Source organism: Bos grunniens, chromosome 7 (genome assembly GCF_055505025.1).
Source record: "Bos grunniens cultivar Pamir isolate PY7600 chromosome 7, Bosgru_T2T1.0, whole genome shotgun sequence".
Taxonomy (NCBI): domain Eukaryota; kingdom Metazoa; phylum Chordata; class Mammalia; order Artiodactyla; family Bovidae; genus Bos; species Bos grunniens.
The window spans coordinates 83,262,517-83,280,929 of record NC_141171.1 but is presented as its reverse complement, the minus strand read 5'-3'; the positions used below and the strand labels follow the sequence as shown (position 1 = coordinate 83,280,929).

Below are 18,413 nucleotides of genomic sequence, written 5' to 3'. Positions count from 1 at the left end.
CCTTCAGAATGGACTGCTTGGATCTCCTTGCAGTCCAAGGGACTCTCAAGAGTCTTCTCCAACACCACAGTTCAAAATCATCAATTCTTCGGCGCTCAGTCTTCTTCAGAGTCCAATTCTCACATCCATACACGACCACAGGAAAAACCATAGCCTTGACTAGACGGACCTTTGTTGGCAAAGTAATGTCTCTGCTTTTGAATATGCTATCTAGGTTGGTCTTAACTTTCCTTCCAAGGAGTAAGCGTCTTTTAATTTCATGGCTGCAGTCACCATCTGTAGTGATTTTGGAGCCCAGAAAAATAAAGTCTGACACTGTTTCCACTGTTTCCCCATCTATTTTCCATGAAGTGATGGGACCGGGTGTCATGATCTTTGTTTTCTGAATGTTGAGCTTTAAGCCAACTTTTTCACTCTCCTCTTTCACCTTCATCAAGAGGCTTTTTAGTTCCTCTTCACTTTCTGCCATAGGGTGGTGTCATCTGCATATCTGAGGTTATTGATATTTCTCCCGGCAATCTGGATTCCAGCTTGTGCTTCTTCCAGGCCAGCGTTTCTCATGATGTACTCTGCATAGAAGTTAAATAAGCAGGGTGACAATATACAGCCTTGACATACTCCTTTTCCTATTTGGAACTAGTCTGTTGTTCCATGTCCAGTTCTAACTGTTGCTTCCTGACCTGCATACAGATTTCTCAAGAGGCAGGTCAGGTGGTCTGGTATTCCCATCTCTTGAAGAATTTTCCACAGTTTATTGTGATCCACACAGTCAAAGGCTTTGGCATAGTCAATAAAGCAGAAATAGATGTTTTTCTGGAACTCTCTTGCTTTTTCCATGATCCAGCGGATGTTGGCAATTTGATCTCTGGTTCCTCTGCCTTTTCTAAAACCAGCTTGAACATCAGGAAGTTCATGGTTCACGTATTGCTGAAGCCTGGCTTGGAGAATTTTGAGCATTACTTTACTAGCGTGTGAGATGACTGCAATTGTGCGGTAGTTTGAGCATTCTTTGGCATTGCCCATTAGCAGTGTTTAAAAGTTCCTGTTGATCAGGGAATTCCCTGGCAGTCCAGAGGTTACGATTCAGCACTTTTACTACTACGACCTGGGTTCAGTCCCTGGTTGAGGAACTAAGATCCAACAAGCCACAAGGCATAGTTAAAAAAAAAAAAAAACAACTCCTTTCCAAAACTTGATACTCTCAGAACTTTAAATTTCTGCTAAAATGATGTTAAATGTATCTCTACAGAGATATATTAAAAGAATCTTACTTTTTAGGTTGAAAGAAAAAGGGAATTTCGTTTCTTTGAAAGAAATTTGAAGTATCAAATTGAAAATAAATTGCCAATTTATTTGAAAATAAATTGCCAATGTAAGTGTCCCTGCTATCTTACTACTTTAGTGAGTCTTTGACGAGCACAAATGTCCTTATAAACATCCTCCTACTTAATCACAATACACCATCAAATCGGAAAATTAACACTGACATATTACTACCATCTAATCCTCAGCCTCCATTCAAGTTCCAATAGTCCCCAAAAGATCCTAACAAAAGGGTTCAGTTCAAAATCACACATAACTTCAGTAGTCACATCTCTTTAGTATCCTTTCTCACTTCCTCAGTCATTTCTTGAGGTACTTTTGACAATTAAGGGCCAGTTATATTGTAGAATGACTTTTTCTTGTGGTTTGATTAAAGTTACAGACCTTTGGCAGGACAGTGGCAGAAGTGCTGCTGTGTTCTTTTTATTGCAACTGCTCACGTGGTGTATGATTCTAATTTGTACCATTACTGATGCCGTTCACTTTGATCACAAGTTGGTGTCTGCCATGCTTCTCTACTCTAAAGTCTCTTGTTCCCTCTTTGTCATTAATGTGTTTTATGAAGAAATAATGAAGGTGACCATCTTTTCACATTTGAAAGTTATTTGTGTATATCTTCTCTGAAATGTCTGCTTAAGTCTTTGGCCCATTTTTCCATTGCTGCCTGCTTTTTACTTTATTGATTTAGTAAGAGAACACAAATTTTATTTCAATTATATAGGTTGCAAATATTTCATCTTTGTACCTAGTTTTTTATTTTCAAACAATACAATATTGAATTGAAGTAGTGATCATAGGAAGATTAATCTAAAAAAAATGCTTCTATTTCTCATGAGGTTTTGTTATGTACATAAGGAAATTCCTATAAAACCTTATTTTCAAGGAAATGTAGTTTGAGTGGTGAGTTTCATTAAATTTCTATGCGCCAGTTGAGTTGATCATATATTTTTTCTTTTTATCTGTTAATATGGTATATTCTGATTATTCCTTCCTGAAATAAAACCAACTTTTTCATCATACATTTCTCATGCTTACATTATGCATGGTTAGATTTAGTTTTCTGATACTATTCAGGATTTTTCTTTTCCACCTATGTTCAGGAATCAGATTGGTCTGTAATTTTGTCAAGCTGTTAATTTTTTTGTTTTTTGGTTTTTTTTTTGGTAACTGAGGTTATGCTAGCTTTACAGAATTAGTTGGGAGTATTCTCCTATTTACTTTGCCAGAAAAGTTTGATAATATTAGAATGATTTATTCCTTGAAAAAGCTGAGGACTTTCCGCCAGAGAGAATCTGTGTTTGTTTCCACTGAGGCAGGGGCACTACCCCAGGGTGCTCAGGGCCTAGTGCAGTCTTTCAGTGGCTGTATTCAATCAGCACTTTGATCTCAGGGCAGCCCTATTTTTCAGTTTGTTTACTGTTCATAGCAAGGTGCCTGCTTTGCTTTCAGCTTGTTGTTTCAGTCTTGAAGATCCTTACAACTTTAATCTCATTTTTTTGTGTGCACTGGAAAAAATATGTGTATTTGTTATTCATGCATTTTACATTTTAGTGGAAGGGTCTCTCAGAATGTCTACTTTGCCGTAATGTCAGAGAAAGATTCAGTGGTTTTAATTTAAAAATAAGTAACGTCTTGTCATGGAAGACGTACCTAGTTTAGAGTCAGATGAAGCTGGATTAAAACCTTGGATCTGTCACTTTCATTATCATGTGATTCTGAGGAAGTCTGAACTTTTCCGAGTCTGTCTCTCTTCAAATCGGGGATACTAACTCCTATGTTATATGACTGTTCAAAAGTACATAATAAAATATAACTGATACTTACTGAACACTAAGAGCCATACACACTTATAAGTACTTACAGGTATTAATTCATTTAAACTTTACAACAGCCCTATGAAGCAGTATTATTATCATCTCCTTTGCATATCTGTGTAAAATTAAACAGTGTTAGGAAATTTGTCCAAGGCCATAAAACCAGTAAGTGGAGGAGATAGGATGCAAACCTACAGTCTGACTCCATTTTTATAAAAACACTCTTATAATTTGCAGCATTAAATCAATTGAAATAACGTAAAAAGTTTGCAATAGTACCTAGCACATAATAAGTACTTTAAAATAATAGACAAATATTTATAATAACAATAACTAATAATAGAATAATTTATAAAGTGGATAAACACACAAACCCACACATGGAGTACTACTCATTAGAAGCAATGAAATACTGACACAGAGCCAGAGGGAAGATCTCAAGGGCATCATGCTACCTGAAAGAAGACAGACTCAAAAACAGCTACATGCATGATTTTATATGGCATTCTAGAAAAAGCAAAACTACTGGGAATTAGTGTTTCCAGGACTGGGTGTGGGAAGACAGTATTGACTACAAACAGGCGTGAAGAAACTTTGCCGGCTGATGGAAATATTTCCGAGGTTGATTGTATGTTTGTCAAAATTCATAGCATTATACAACTAAGACTCATAAATTTTACTTTATGGTAGTTTTACCTCAACAAGCAAAACAAATGAAAAACAGGTAGCAATTTTTCCTCTAAAAGAGCATTTTCAAGCTATATTCATGATAAGAGTTTCATTTCTGATTAAGATACAGAGCTGTTATTATTTTTAAAATCTACTGATTAAAAAATACAGTGTATTGTTAATTGTGAACTATGTATTCATGGAACAGGAATAACTTCTTTCCAATCCTCTGGAAATGGAGGAAAGCAATTAAGGAAGGGGCTTGTTAGTTTCAAACTGTCAAGGGATGTTTAATACGCTTCTTAAGATTTTCTATTTCTTTATGTGCTTTAAGAAATAGATTATGAAATGCTTTCTGGCAAGAATTACTTGCTGTAAGACCAAACAAAATGTACAGTAACTACTAAAAACTCATGTTATGCAATGACAAAATTTACACTTGTCAAAGCAAAACTTCAGGAAATAAACCATATTGCAGTTCACAATGGAAGAGCGGAAAACATGATATTAGTAAAAAACACAGATTCAAAGTGGATTTTCCCATAAAAAATATTAAAGTGAAATGGCTCAAGCCTGGTTAGAAGGATTACTTAATTTATTTCAATTATACTTAAAAAATTAGAGACAGGTTCTATCATGAATAAATAAAATGAAATCTGGAGGAAAACTGCTTATTAGTAATAAGTGAATCTGGCTGAAAGCAAGTAAAGTCACAGTTTCTAAAAGTACAATAAGCTGAACTATGTGATAGCTTTGATTATGAGGCAGAAACATTTCCAGCTTCACTGCAAAAATGGAATATTGACTTTGGAATTAGGTCATAGTAGGGAGTAGAATAGGAAACATCTACATGCCAAGAAAGACCATTCTGTTCCACATCGTCTAGGAAGCAATTTCATTAAAAGTCACTTGAAGGCTCCTCATTTTATCTGTGAAAGTAGCAAAAAGCGGGGAGAGATCTCACTGTAGTTGATTACTCAGGACCCAAGTTAATCTTGTGAGCTCCCCAAAATTCTATTTTCAAATGATTTTTAGCCTGTTTTACAAAGTGAGCTTGTTTTTAAATTTAAATGGTGACCAATAGGTATATTACCTTGAGTCAATCAAAATCTTTTTCCATCTAAGGTGACCATCTACTGTCAAACAGGTCCTAACCTTATATAGTCTTATGACTTATTACTAGAGCATACTGTATTCTTCCTAGAATAATAAAAACTGTATTTTCCTTTTCCAGTTGCACAAAAAAGCTGTAGGGATAGCAAAAGCCAAACCCATTGTGTGTGCTTTAAAAAAAAGTATTAATGCAAGCATTTTACTGTTTCTCTTTTATATCTGTAAGGTTGGGGCAAGGATAAGGCCTGTTCAGTTCAGTTCAGTCGCTCAGTTGTGTCCGACTCTTTGCGACCCCATGAATCCCAGCACGCCAGGCCTCCCTGTCCATCACCATCTCCCGGAGTTCACTCAAACTTACGTCCATCGAGTTGGTGATGCCATCCAGCCATCTCATCCTCTGTCATCCCCTTTTCCTCCTGCCCCCAATCCCTCCCAGCATCAGAGTCTTTTCCAATGAGTCAGCTCTTCGCATGAGGTCTGTTAACTGTTCTAAATAAATTACACAGTATCCAAGAATAATTGCAACTTTTGTAAAATTCATATCGGTATATTGGCTCATCTCAGTCTAGTTTCCCTATTATTGTCAAATGGTGGAAAGCTGAAATAATTCATTGTCTAGAAACTAGCAGACGAAATAATTTTGGAATGAGTGGCTTCAAGACTTAGGCAGATGTAGATAGAAATCAGAGAGATAGAGACAGTATACGACCATATTTTTTAACAGAGTAGCTGATGGACACAACTTATGAAAAAATCCTTGAAATTTAATGGGAAGGTATATATCTCTGTAAACAGATGATACTACCAATATACATGAAACACTTGGGTATCACACTACAAAACTAAGGGATAAGTATATTTTTTGGATAATCATAGAAATCTTTAGTTTTGCAGTAAGATGAGAAGTAAATATTGCAAAATATTTAAAACAAGTTTAATATCAGTATATGTATTGTTTCTATAGGTTACCATACCATTATACTATTATCTTAGTATCTAGTGATAGCTAATCCAGTTTCGTGGCTCTGGGAAAAGAACTAAAATCAACAGCGGCCTTCTACTTTCACTTTTCTTGTCACCCCTGGATAATCTAATCATCCTTTGTATTATAATTATTTATCTTTCCCTTTTTTTCAGTCAAACCACTGATACCTAATGCATGTTGTAGAAAATATGCACTTGATGTATAACTTCTCTTTGTTACCATTGTCTCTACTACTTAATTCAATTTTGAAAATAGAGTTCAAAATTCATCTAGATTCTATCCAGTTTGCAAAATTTCTAAGAGTCCCCAGCACAGTATCAGGTGTTTTGTTTTAGTCATCCTCACTACTTCTATTTAATTTTTGACAAAAGAATACAGAGAAATGACCTGTCTCTACTTTTTACTTGGCTGAAAATTTTCAGGCAAAATTCTTACTAATCCAAATAAAATGAAAGAATACAAGAGAAATATTTTATTAAAATTATTGTCTTATTTTTACTATGATTTGAGTAGCTGGTGACTATTTGTAGAACTACAATAAATGATCTCTCTTCCTCCAAGTGATGAAACTACAACACTGTTGAGATGACTTTAATCAAAATTTCTATGTAATAACCACTCTAAAACATAGCAATGACAGGAAATAATCATTATTCTTTATTTTTGTAAAAGTGGATTATTCCTTTATTTGTAGTGTATATGATAATACTCTTTCTAAGAATGCTTCATATTAGCCTTAAACTCTTCTTTGATAAATATGATGACTATTTAAAATATTAAAAATAAATGAAAATTACTTTAGGGCTTAGTATTTCCTGAAATAAGCTATGCATTTTAAAATATAGTTTTGTATTATAAAACTTAACGCACTTTTTTTTGTTTCGACATTTTTGCACTCCCTTCCTTGCTTGGAAAACTCTTGCAGCCTCAGCTCGGATCTTCTAAGTAGCTTTATAGAATTTGATCTGCTAGATTTAGTGCCCCACGCCTGTCTCCCACTTCCTTTCCCACACAACTCCCAGAGAGCTCCCACTTCACAATGATTATTGGTTGTGTTTGTCTGTTTTACTAAATGTTGACAATCTCAGTATATTCATTTCCGGTGACTGCTGCAACAAATCAGCACAAACTTGGTAATTAAAAACAATACATATTTACTCTTTCACAGTTCTGGAGTCCAGAAGTCCAAAATTAGTATCACTGGGCCAAAATGAAAAGGTCAGCAGGGCTCCCTCTATATACACTGGAAAAGAATCTGTTCCTTGCTTCTTTCAGTTTCTCAATGGCACCCCACTCCAGTACTTTTGCCTGGAAGATCCCATGGATGGAGGAGCCTGGTAGGCTGCAGTCCATGGGGTCGCTAAGAGTCAGATACAACTGAGCGACTTCACTTTCACTTTTCACTTTCATGCATTGGAGAAGGAAATGGCAACCCACTCCAGTGTTCTTGCCTGGAGAATCCCAGGGATGGGGGAACCTGTTGGGCTGCCGTCTATGGGGTCGCACAGAGTCGGACACAACTGAAGTGACTTAGTAGTAGTAGTAGGGAGGCAGTATTCCCTCGCTTGGAGTCACATTGTCCCAGTCTCTGCCTCCATTGTCACACTGCCTTCTCTTTTTTCTGTGTCAAATCGTCCTGGACTTCTATCTTAAAAGAATATGTGTAATTGCATTTGGGCCCACCTCAATATTCTAGGATAATTGTAAGATAATCCCACGATCTTTAACTTGATCACATCTACAGATCCTGTGCCATGCCATATATGGTAACATTCACATCTTCTAAGGGTTAAGATATGAACATCCTAAGGGGCAATTACCCAGCCTATCACCCTTAGTAAGGGAGCGGTATCTTATTCATGTTGATATCTTCGGTCCTTAGTATTAAATATATCAGCTGGTATAAAGTAAAGGCTATATAACTTGAAGAAACAAACATACATAATTTCACTGGTTTTATCTGTATATAAAACCATGCAAAACTGTGAGTTTATAGCATTTAGTAGAATTCAGTATCAAGAAAAACTGACTAGAGGCCTTAACAGGCTAATAGTGCTACTAGTGTTATGTATATTGAATAGCTGAATGTTTCATAACATAGCATAATGCTTTATTCAATGCCTCTGCTTAGATGCTCAGTTGTGTCCAACTTTTTGTGATCCTGGTGGACTGCAGCCTGCCAGGCTTCTCTGTCCATGGGATTTTCCAGGCAAGAATACTGGAGTGAGCTGCCATTTCCTTCTCCAGAGCATCTTCCTGACCCAGGGGTCAAACCCACAATTCTTGGGTCTCCAGCATGGCAGGCGAATTCTTTACAACTAGTGCCACTTAGGAAGCCCATTCAACAACTAACAATATTCAAAAATTACGCTGACATCAAATAAGGAAAAAATTCTTCAGCCAGAAAGTTTATAAATAATTAAATAACTGTTAAAAGTGAAAGCACAGAACATATAATAAGAAATAGCTTATCAGTAGGAGGAGAAAATGGTAATCTACTCCAGTATTCTTGCTGGGAAAATCCCATGGACAGAGGAGCCTGGCAGGCTACAGTCCATGGTGTCACAAAAGAGTCAGACATGACTGAACAACTAAGCACACACACGCAAGCTCATTATTTTCCTAATTAAAAAGACAATTCACATATCTGCAACTAATACCTTTTAAAGGACTGGTTTATATATTGAACACACTAGGTAATGAATTATTAACTAACTCACAGAAGTCAATTGGATCTCTTAGAGATTGAATATGAATTGCTCTGGTGAATATATAGCTACTTTCCTCGTCTTGCGCCATTTTGGTATGACCTAGTCATGAGTAATAAGGAACAGTATCACAACACATTAAAATTTCTTTATATCTTGATCATGGATGGTAAAGGTCACGCTAGAGGAGGCAATTCTTCAGGGATCACTTCATCTCCGCAATTACATTATGTGGTGTTGAAGAAGACTCTTGAGAGTCCCTTGGACTGCAAGGAGATCCAACTAGTCTATCCTAAAGGAGATCAGTCCTGGGTGTTCATTGGAAGGACTGATGCTAAAGCTGAAACTCCAGTACTTTGGCCACCTCATGCGAAGAGTTGACTCATTGGAAAAGACTCTGATGCTGGGAGGGATTGGGGGCAGGAGGAGAAGGGGACGACAGAGGATGGGATGACTGGATGGCGTCACCAACTCAATGGACATGAGTTTGAGTGAACTCCAGGAGTTGGTGATGGACAGGGAGGCTTGGCATGCTGCGATTCATGGGGTCGCAAAGAGTCGGACATGACTCTGAGCGACTGAACTGAACTGAACTGATGTTCCTACTTGTATTTCACAATTCTAGTTAATGCCATGAAATAAGCTTTCCATACCTGGGCCTGTAAGGTAGACAGATATAACTCATCCAAATACTTTTTCTTTTTCAAATTGTTTGTATGTTTGTTCTCCAAAATGTACTTGAGATTAAAGCAGATTGAAGAATAAAAAGGTGAATATTGTTAGCTTATTAACAAATACTTAGTTACTGTTAACCTTAGTAACAAATATTTGCTGTGGCTTAACAGAACGTGCCATGCTGCTGTTTGTTACTAAGTTGTGTACAACTCTTTCGGACCCCATGGACTGCAGCATGCCAGGCTCTTTTGTCCTCCATTATCTCCCCAGTTTGCTCAAATTCATGTCTGTTGTGTCAATGATGCCATCCATCCATTTCATCCTCTGTCATTCCTTTTCCCTCAATCTTTCCCATCATTGGGGTCTTTTCCAATGAATCAGCTCTTCATATCAGTTGACCAAAGTATTTCAGCATCAGTCCTTGCAATGAATACTCAGGACTGATTTCCTTTAGGATGGACTGAATTGATCTTCTTGCTGTCCAAGGGACCCTCAAGCATCTTCTCCAACCCCACAGTTCAAAAGCACCAATGTTTTGGCGCTCAGCCTTTATGGTCCAACTGTCACATCAGTAATGACTGCTGGAAAAACCATAGCCTTGACTATACAATCTTTCTCGGCAAAGTTTTTTCTCTTCTTTTTTATATGTTAGATCCCCTGGAGAAGGAAGTGGCTACACACTCCAGTATTCTTGCCTGGAGAATCCCATGGACAGAGGAGCCTGGTGGGCTACATTCCTTTGGGTAGCAGAGTCAGACACAACTCTGCGACCAACACTTTCACACTTTCACACACACTAGGTTTATCTTCTTTCAAGGAGCAATAGTCTTTTAATTTCATGACTGCCCCGTCTACAGTGATTTTGGAGCCCAGGAAAATAAAATTTGTCACTGCTTCCACTCCCCCCTCCCCATTTGCCATGAAGTGATGGGATCGGATGCTACAATCTTAGTTTTTTGAATGCCGAGTTTCAAGCCAGCTTTTTCACTCTCCTCTTTCATTCTCATAAAGAAGCTCTTACATGCCAGGTTACCAAGAATATACTTTAAGTTTCTCTATGTTAATAATACAAATGTTTCCATGAAGGAGAAGGACCTAAAGTCTCTAGCATCACTTACTGTTAACAGATTTGGATATTTTCTTGATGTACCCTGCTATGTCATTTCAAAATATTTGATGAAATTTGTGGCATATTTTGCAACTCAAAAAAAAGAAGTGAAACTAATATAAATTTATAACAGTTATAATGCTCAAAACTATTGTTTACTGAATACTGGAACAATAGGGCCTATTGAAAGCTGTTATCATCTACATTATTTGAATTACTATCTCCTTCCATTTTGGGTACTGAGAATCCAGACTATTATATATAATAATTTTACTTACAATTAGAATACTTTTGTGCAAATGACTTTCTTTCACTAGACCAGGTATTCTTTAAAGTGGTATTAAGGGATAATTATCAGAGTATAGGACTGTGTTGCTTTTATCCCTTTTCTGAGCAAAGAGTATGATTTATTTATCCAAAAAATAGCTTTTTAAAAACTGGTATCTATCTACTATGTGCTAAGACTATGCTCTTTAAAGGAATATGTATTAAAGCAACATTTACTAAAAGGAAAAGTCTACAGTGTTAGGAGATATTTGAAAATCAAAAGAGAGATATCTAGAGCAAAGATGTAATTAAAGATAATTAAACAATCTGATTGAGAATAAGATTTTATTTGGGGCCTTCCCCAGTGACTCAGTGGTAAAGAATTCACTGCAATGCAGGAGATGCAGAAGATTTGGGTTTGATCCCTGGGTCAGGAAGATCCCCTGGAAGAGAAAATGGCAACCCACTCCAGTATTCTTGCTGGGAAAATCCCATGGACAGAGAAGCCTGGCAGGCTACAGTCCATAGTGTGCAAAGAGTCAGACACAACTGAGCTACTGAACACAAGACTTTATTTAAGATTATATTCTTGTCTAGACATAATATGTCGAGCAGTTCTTAACTCTTTAAGGTATTAGTAACAATTAAATAATATACAAAAATTAGTCTGCTTATGAAACTTAAATTTTAGTGAAAAAAGAGACAAGTAAATTAGCATATGGTATTATAAAGAGTGAAATGTTATATGGAGAAAATTTTAAGAAAGGAAGTAGATTGGAAGTGGGATGGAATTATAATATATAATTCATCAAAGATGAAGTTGAAATGTGAGCTACAGTGTGAAGGAGGAAGCAAGTGGATATGTAAAGGAAGAGCACTTAGGCTGAGGAATGCTTATGCAAAAGCAGAGCTATAACTAATGTGTTCAAAGAACACAAAGGAAGCTGGAGTGGCAGGAGCAAAGTGAGACTGAGGGAGAAGAATCCATGAGATCAGAGAGGTAAATGGGACAGATAGGTAAAAAATGGGGAGGAAAAAAGCCAACATAAATATTCTGCAGCAGTAGACTGATTACATATATCATGAGAATCATGTAAAATGAGATACTTTTGGAGCCATAAAAGAATAAGTTAGATCTAAATATGCTGGTTGGAGAAGGCAATGGCACCCCACTCCAGTACTCTTGCCTGGAAAATCCCATGGACGGAGGAGCCCAGTAGGCTGCAGTCCATGGGATCGCTAAGAGTCGGACATGACTGAGCGACTTCACTTTCACTTTTCACTGTCATGCATTGGAGAAGGAAATGGCAACCTACTCCAATGTTCTTGCCTGGAGAATCCCAGGGATGGAGGAGCCTGATGGGCTGCCGTCTATGGGGTTGCACAGAGTCGGACACGACTGAAGCGACTTAGCAGCAGCAGCAGCAGCAAATATGCTGGTATTAAAAGATAGCAGTGTGTAATACCCTGATCCTATTTGTTTATATTAATACGTGGTCTTTAAGTCAGAAAATGCTTTCTAAAAGGATACATAGGAAATGGTTGACAGTCTTCCCTTGTGGCTCATTGGTAAAGAGTCTGCTTGCGCAATGTGGGAGACCCAGGGATCAACCCCTAGATTGGGAAGATCCTCTGGAGAAGGGAATGGCAACTCACTCCAGCATTCTTGTCTGGAAAACCCCAAAGAAAGAGGAGCCTGCAGGACCCCAATCCATGGGGTCGCAAAGAGTTGGACATGACTGATCGACTAACACACACACAGGAAATGGCTTAATAGCAGAAACCTTTAGATAGAAGATCCAGTGGTGGAGTGAAGAATGAGAGGGGCTTTTACTTATATTTTATACTTTTCTGTACTTAAAAATAATCTCTCTATATTACTTTTATTCTAAAAAATAAGAAAAAGAGCTATTTGTATAAATGAGGCAGGGTCATTTGTTGAGAGTTGATGAATCAACTCTCATCAGCTGTTGATGTAACAGTTTTTGCCTTTTGCCCCTTGGATGCCATCTCAGCAACCTTAGATGAATTCTGCAAGTGTTCCATTTCCTAACTTCCTTTCTCAGAGCTTATTCCAACGATTTTACCAGGTCATAATAATTTTACTAAGAAAAAAATCAGTTCCTCAATTTCTTCTTGGCTACTTAGCAACTATATCAACCTTTAGCATTTTCATTTCCATAATTTCTCCATACTGACTCATGTAACAACCAACTAGAATGACATGTATGACTACATTCCTTCCTGCTTCCATCCTCCAGATAAGCTGTCCTCCATCATCCAGAGATGGATTTCCTACTCAGGGCAAGTCTCTTCTTTCAAAACTCTCTTCCCACATGATGACTCTCTGAATTCATCCAGAACTTCCAAACATAATTTATCCTGTATTAGATATAGGTACACATCAGTTCTGTTTCACGTCAAGCATATACTCTCTGAAAGAACAGGGACCAAGTCTTTCCTTTGTTTAGTATCTTCCTATTTTGACCTCATTTGATACTCCTCACACTGCAGACATTCTACTCATGTTGCTGCATTAACTGGCAAACTTATTAATTCATATTGTTTAGAAAGTACAGTTGGCCCTGGAACAATGGGGAGTGAAGGGTCATAAACCCTCTGCAGAGTCAAAATACACCCTCAAAAGCAGTTTGTCTATATATCGGCCAATTCAACCAACTGCAGATTGTGTAGTATTTACTATTGAAAAAAAAATCCACAATGAAATGGACCCACATAGTTTAAAATCATGTTGTTCAAAAGTCAATTGAAATTTATTTTAAAAAAATATATATATATATAACATCATACCCTATATATGTATGTATAACCTCAAAGCTTTTGTATGAATTCTGTGGATTTTTCTGCTAGTCTTTTGTCCATTCTCTTTTTAGGATCACTTTTTACTACTGCAGGAGCTGGAAAGCTAAAAACAGTATCTGTCTCCTCTGTAAAACTACTGAGATCAGGAGGGTGAAAAGGAGGCAAAGGATACCTTCTTGACTTATTTGACTGTCCCTCTCCATCTACCCCAAAGCAAAATCTTGATAGAAAATTAAGAGGGTTTTTTGTTTTTTTGTTTTTTTTTTTTTCTGTAGCAGATTCCTGTGCTCATTTTTCAGTTTTATGTGTTTCAAGAGGCACTTGCGGCTGAGGTGAGGGTCAGAATTCAAGTTGCAGTGACCATAAATTCACCAACGTTGAGGCTGTCAAGTGGAGGAGCTTCCTGCTAACTGGACCAGAGTTATGGTAGTGACTTCTTGTGTTCTGATGGCAGACCGAGGTAGACCATTACAAGAAGCCCACTAGAGCCCAGCCCAGGTTTTCCAATGATTTTATAAGCACGTAATGCCTTATGTGTATTAATTTTCTGTGGGTAAATTATGACAAATTTGGTGGCTCTCACAACAGAAATTTATTCTCCTACAGTTTCCGAGCCCACAGGTCTGAAATGAGTGTTATGGGGCTCAAATTAAGGTGTTGGCAGGACTAAGCTCCCTCAGAAGCCGTAGAATAGTCCACGTTCTTGCCTTTTCCAGTGTCTAGAAATACATTTCTTGTATTCTCTGGCTTATGTCCTCTTTCTGTATGTTCAAACTCAGCACCTTAACATCTTTTTTGACTCTGCTTCCATCACATAGCCTCTTTCTCTTCTGTCTGAAATCTCCCTCTTCCTCCTCCTAAATAAGGACATTTGTAATGGCATTAGGGCACATCTGAACAATCTGGAATAATTTCCGTACCTAATTATCCTTAATTTAATTACAGCTGCAAAATTCACTTGCCCTATAAGATGACATCCCTGGGTTCCAGGGATTAGGACTTATCAGATGTCTTTCAGGACTATTATTAAGCCTACCACACCATGCCTTCCTCTTTCACATGTCACCCCATGGGGTAACACAGTCCCAGGCTCCAGACATAGGAAGCTGACATCTTGGATCGGGGATAGGAGGAAGTATTATCCTACCTGCCCCAGAAAGGAATAGAATACATGTGAAAACATGATATAAAAATAACGAAACTTTAAGTGCTGCCAGGAGGATTCTTTTCTTCTATCAAATCTGGCCCATCCTTTCTATTTAGCTCTGCTTCCTGCTACTCTCCTAGATAAACCGCCTGTTAGAGTCAGTAAAACTTCTGCAAGGGACCAAATGTCCTCCCCACCTCTGCTCCTCTCACTTGTCTAGGTAGAAAGGCTTCCTCTTTCCTCTCCCTACAGCCCAGGTCTCCCTCATCATTGCAGGGACCAACAGAAAGCCTTCCCACTCCCTCAAATCTTCCCCCATCAATTCAGCTTAGAGGGGAGTTTTGAGATCTGTAATGTTGCCTTTACCACCATAAGATTTATGACTGTGTGTGGTTATCTTCACTTATGACCACATCTTTATCCCCAGAAGGAATGTAAGTTCCTGGACATCAGATCAGGAAGTGATCAGATGCGGTACATCAGTTTGCATTCACAGGTAGTTAATTATTTCTCATTTCTGGATACAGCTAAAGAAAATTCATGCTACTTATCTTAAAGATCATGTTTATCTTTTTTAAAGAGTGACTTAAAAAAAACAGACATAACACATATAACATTGTGAGGTGTAGCGGTTTGATACATCTATTCATTAGCATAGGTCTATTTTTATATATGTATATGGAATATGTGTATTTTTCTCTAAACTTCCTATTACACAAACAATAGTTTTAAAATTCTTATTAATTTTCTGTGCTTTCTCTTTGTACTTAGACCAATAACCAACTGCAAAGAAATATAGTAGGTGGAATGTAAAAATTCCTTTTTTCCTAAATTTTTAATCAATCTGTAAGAAGACCTAAAACAATTCTTTCTGTTCAAAAAGCATAGATTATAGTCCTCTAAATATTAACAAAAGTAGCTTAACAGAGCCCAGAGAAAATTTCAGTTTTGATATTTCAATGTTGTTTAATTTAATGTGATCACCATGAATAGCCACCTCAGAATGATTTGGCAGAGAGTTGATTCTTACTATTCAAGAAACAAAAAGGATGTGAAGAAGAAAGACCTTCTTACTTACCACCAGGTCCCTTGGTCCTCCAAGATATATTTAAAAATTTTTGGAGCTTCATGAAACATAGTCAGAAAAGGGTAGAATATATAATACGCTTCAGTGGACACAGAATATCCTATATGCTTCATAAAGACTTTCTTCACAAAAGTTAAAACATAAGGTTCAATCATTTATAATTATTTGAAAAAGAATTTTCCATCTAGAATTCTACCTGGCTCTAGAGTCAATTCTCTGTAACACTTGCATGTAGTAAAGAGTTGAATACATAATCACAAAATGCCTCCTAGTTTTCACCTTACTTATGCAGTTCTCTCTCTCAATCTTCCTGCTATGCCCTATGTTTCTACTAAGAAAGAACTGCTTTCTGCCTCTCACACATATTTTTTGTTTCCCTATTTCTGTCCTTTTGAATCAGTCATCCTCTGTTGGGACTCTGCCTTGTTTCCACCATTCACAAACCCAGATCTTTATCACTTCAGTAATAAAGCTTATTGATAGTCATGACTGCCTGATAGTATTCCTTCCACCCTGGCCTATGACACCCTGCTTATAATCCTCTTAATAAATAAAAACATTCTCCTGTAGTTTTCCTAAGATATATAGCCTATTTTGCCTTAAAATATAGATTCTGTGTATTTGTTCATCCCTCAGCTAAATTATAGGTATGCTCAGGGAATACATTAAGGAAAGCTGGCAGTTCTCAGTGCTGAATATTGTGAAATCTTTCAGAACTGCTTATGGAAGGACCATCAATAGAAAAATTATCTATCCTCTACAACTCCTCCTTTGTCCCTAGATCCCAAACAACTGGCAGAAACAATGTATAACCACTTTTTAGAAACACTACTAGTTTGAATTAATAAAACTTAAAACCCCATCAGAATTCCCTGAGAACTTTTCGAATTCTTCCATTAGCAAGAAAAATGTGCTGGACTGAAATACTTTGGGGAAAAGTCTGTGTTCAATATTCACCCAAGGTGAGGCTAGAATACCTAACAGGGGGACAGGGAATGAAGGAAACTGGGCTCTCCCTCTGGTGTAGTAAAAAGCCTTGAATTCCCCAACATGAGCAATTCTGACTACTCACTCCCACAGAAATAAGGTCTGACCAAAATGTTTGAACGATGAAATATTTTAGAGTTACAAAATTTCCCTTTCTCCTTTCCCCTGTTTTGTGTGTGTGAGTTTGTGTGTGTGTGTGTTCTGTTCTCTGTTCTGTATTTTGTGCCTCACATGGGAAGAAAAGAAGCCACAAAGATGAGTCAGGATTTCCAGCCTCTGATAGAGAAACTGGCCAAGCTGAAGCAGTTCAGAGATGCAGATTCCTGTTGCCTAATCAGCCTTTTCACTGGAGTTGGGGAGGGATACTGTTGCTGTGGCTTTGCTCACACCATCCACTCTCCAGGAGTGTCATGTATTGCTGGCTTAATTTGAAAATCCTAAACCATCCAAAGTCTAAAATAACAACGGCTGGGAACTGTATGACTCCATTTCTATGACAACTCCCTCCGTTGATTATAAAATCATTTTTACTAATATAAAATCTTAAACATTCGGCACTTAAAGTCAATCTTAAGAGAAGAATCCACAATCTTAAGAGATTTACCTGATTACTTGAACGTTTTTATTAAGTTTGGCCCTGCTTTAAATTGCGACTATAAAGCCTAACATGGGAATTAAATAATCTGTGATTTCATCTACTGAAATGTTTTTCATGTTTAAAATGAGATGAACACAGAATGACAGATTAATCTTAAATAAATTTTAAAGTGATGCCAAATTTCATGGTTTTTAATAACTACTTGGTTTCCTACTTCTTGGTCCTCATGAATATTTATTGATACATACAGATAAGCACCAACTATGCATCAGTGCATATAGGTATCACAACAACTCTTGATGAGGACCACATGCTTACTACTCACTAAGATTTTGCAACCTTCAGTAGAAAATTCACTGAACTGTACAGGGATAAAATTGGTAGGGTTAACAGTTTTTTTAGTTTTTCCTGGATAACTGATCACTAATGAAAAATATGTTAGCTGAAAACTGGTGACATACATCCTACTTTTCTGATCTAATCAATAGAGTCTGCAGATCAAAGTTTAACACCTTCATGTGATCATCCTGAGAATCAGTTCTCACTGTTGCAATCCTGAGAGATTACTTTGAAATTCCTTGGACACATTTTAAAAATATTAATACTTAAATCCTCTTTCTCTCTTTTAATTAATTCTGCTAGAATTATTAATTATTATGGTTTTGTATAATTAAGCTGTAGTTATAGTCAGAAAGGATAGTAAAAAGAGGTGGTCCCTTGACCTCGGTCAATAAAGTGCAATTGATGATGCTCTGAAATCTCTGAGTAATCTAGAAAAAGACCTTTTATTGCTGTGTCCCTCCTTTGCTTTGTAAAGTGGCAACAACTTTACAAAGGGTAAAATAATAAAAAGGATAATAATGATACAAATATATGGGAAATAGATGAAAGTAGGTTATAACATAAATCAGAATGATATGTTAATAGTACAGAAGCCCCTCCAGGTGAATACTTTACAATTTTATTTGGATACACATCTCCCAGTGAAATGGATGGAAAAGTTGCTGTTAATAGGGAAGCTAAATTATGATGAATCCCTTCTTGCAGAACATGTTGCTTAATGAACTTTGATCTTCCTTGGAAACTTTGGGTTATTTTTTCCCAGAATA

The 18,413-nt window shown here is 37.1% G+C and overlaps 1 protein-coding gene across 7 annotated transcripts in view; it reads right to left on the bottom strand.

The window, feature by feature from the left end:
- XRCC4 (X-ray repair cross complementing 4) overlaps positions 1-18,413 on the bottom strand; it is a 329,942-nt gene that overhangs the window by 63,660 nt on the left and 247,869 nt on the right. For 2 of the 7 annotated variants that reach the window (XM_086412869.1, XM_086412868.1), the window contains exon 8: positions 1-18,413. This exon is cut by the window's left edge and continues 20,586 nt beyond it. The exons of the other annotated variants lie outside the window; for them this stretch is intronic. In XM_086412869.1, coding sequence (XP_086268995.1) covers positions 18,362-18,413 — 52 coding nt within the window. In that variant the 3' untranslated portion in view covers positions 1-18,361. 7 annotated transcript variants of the gene reach the window in all.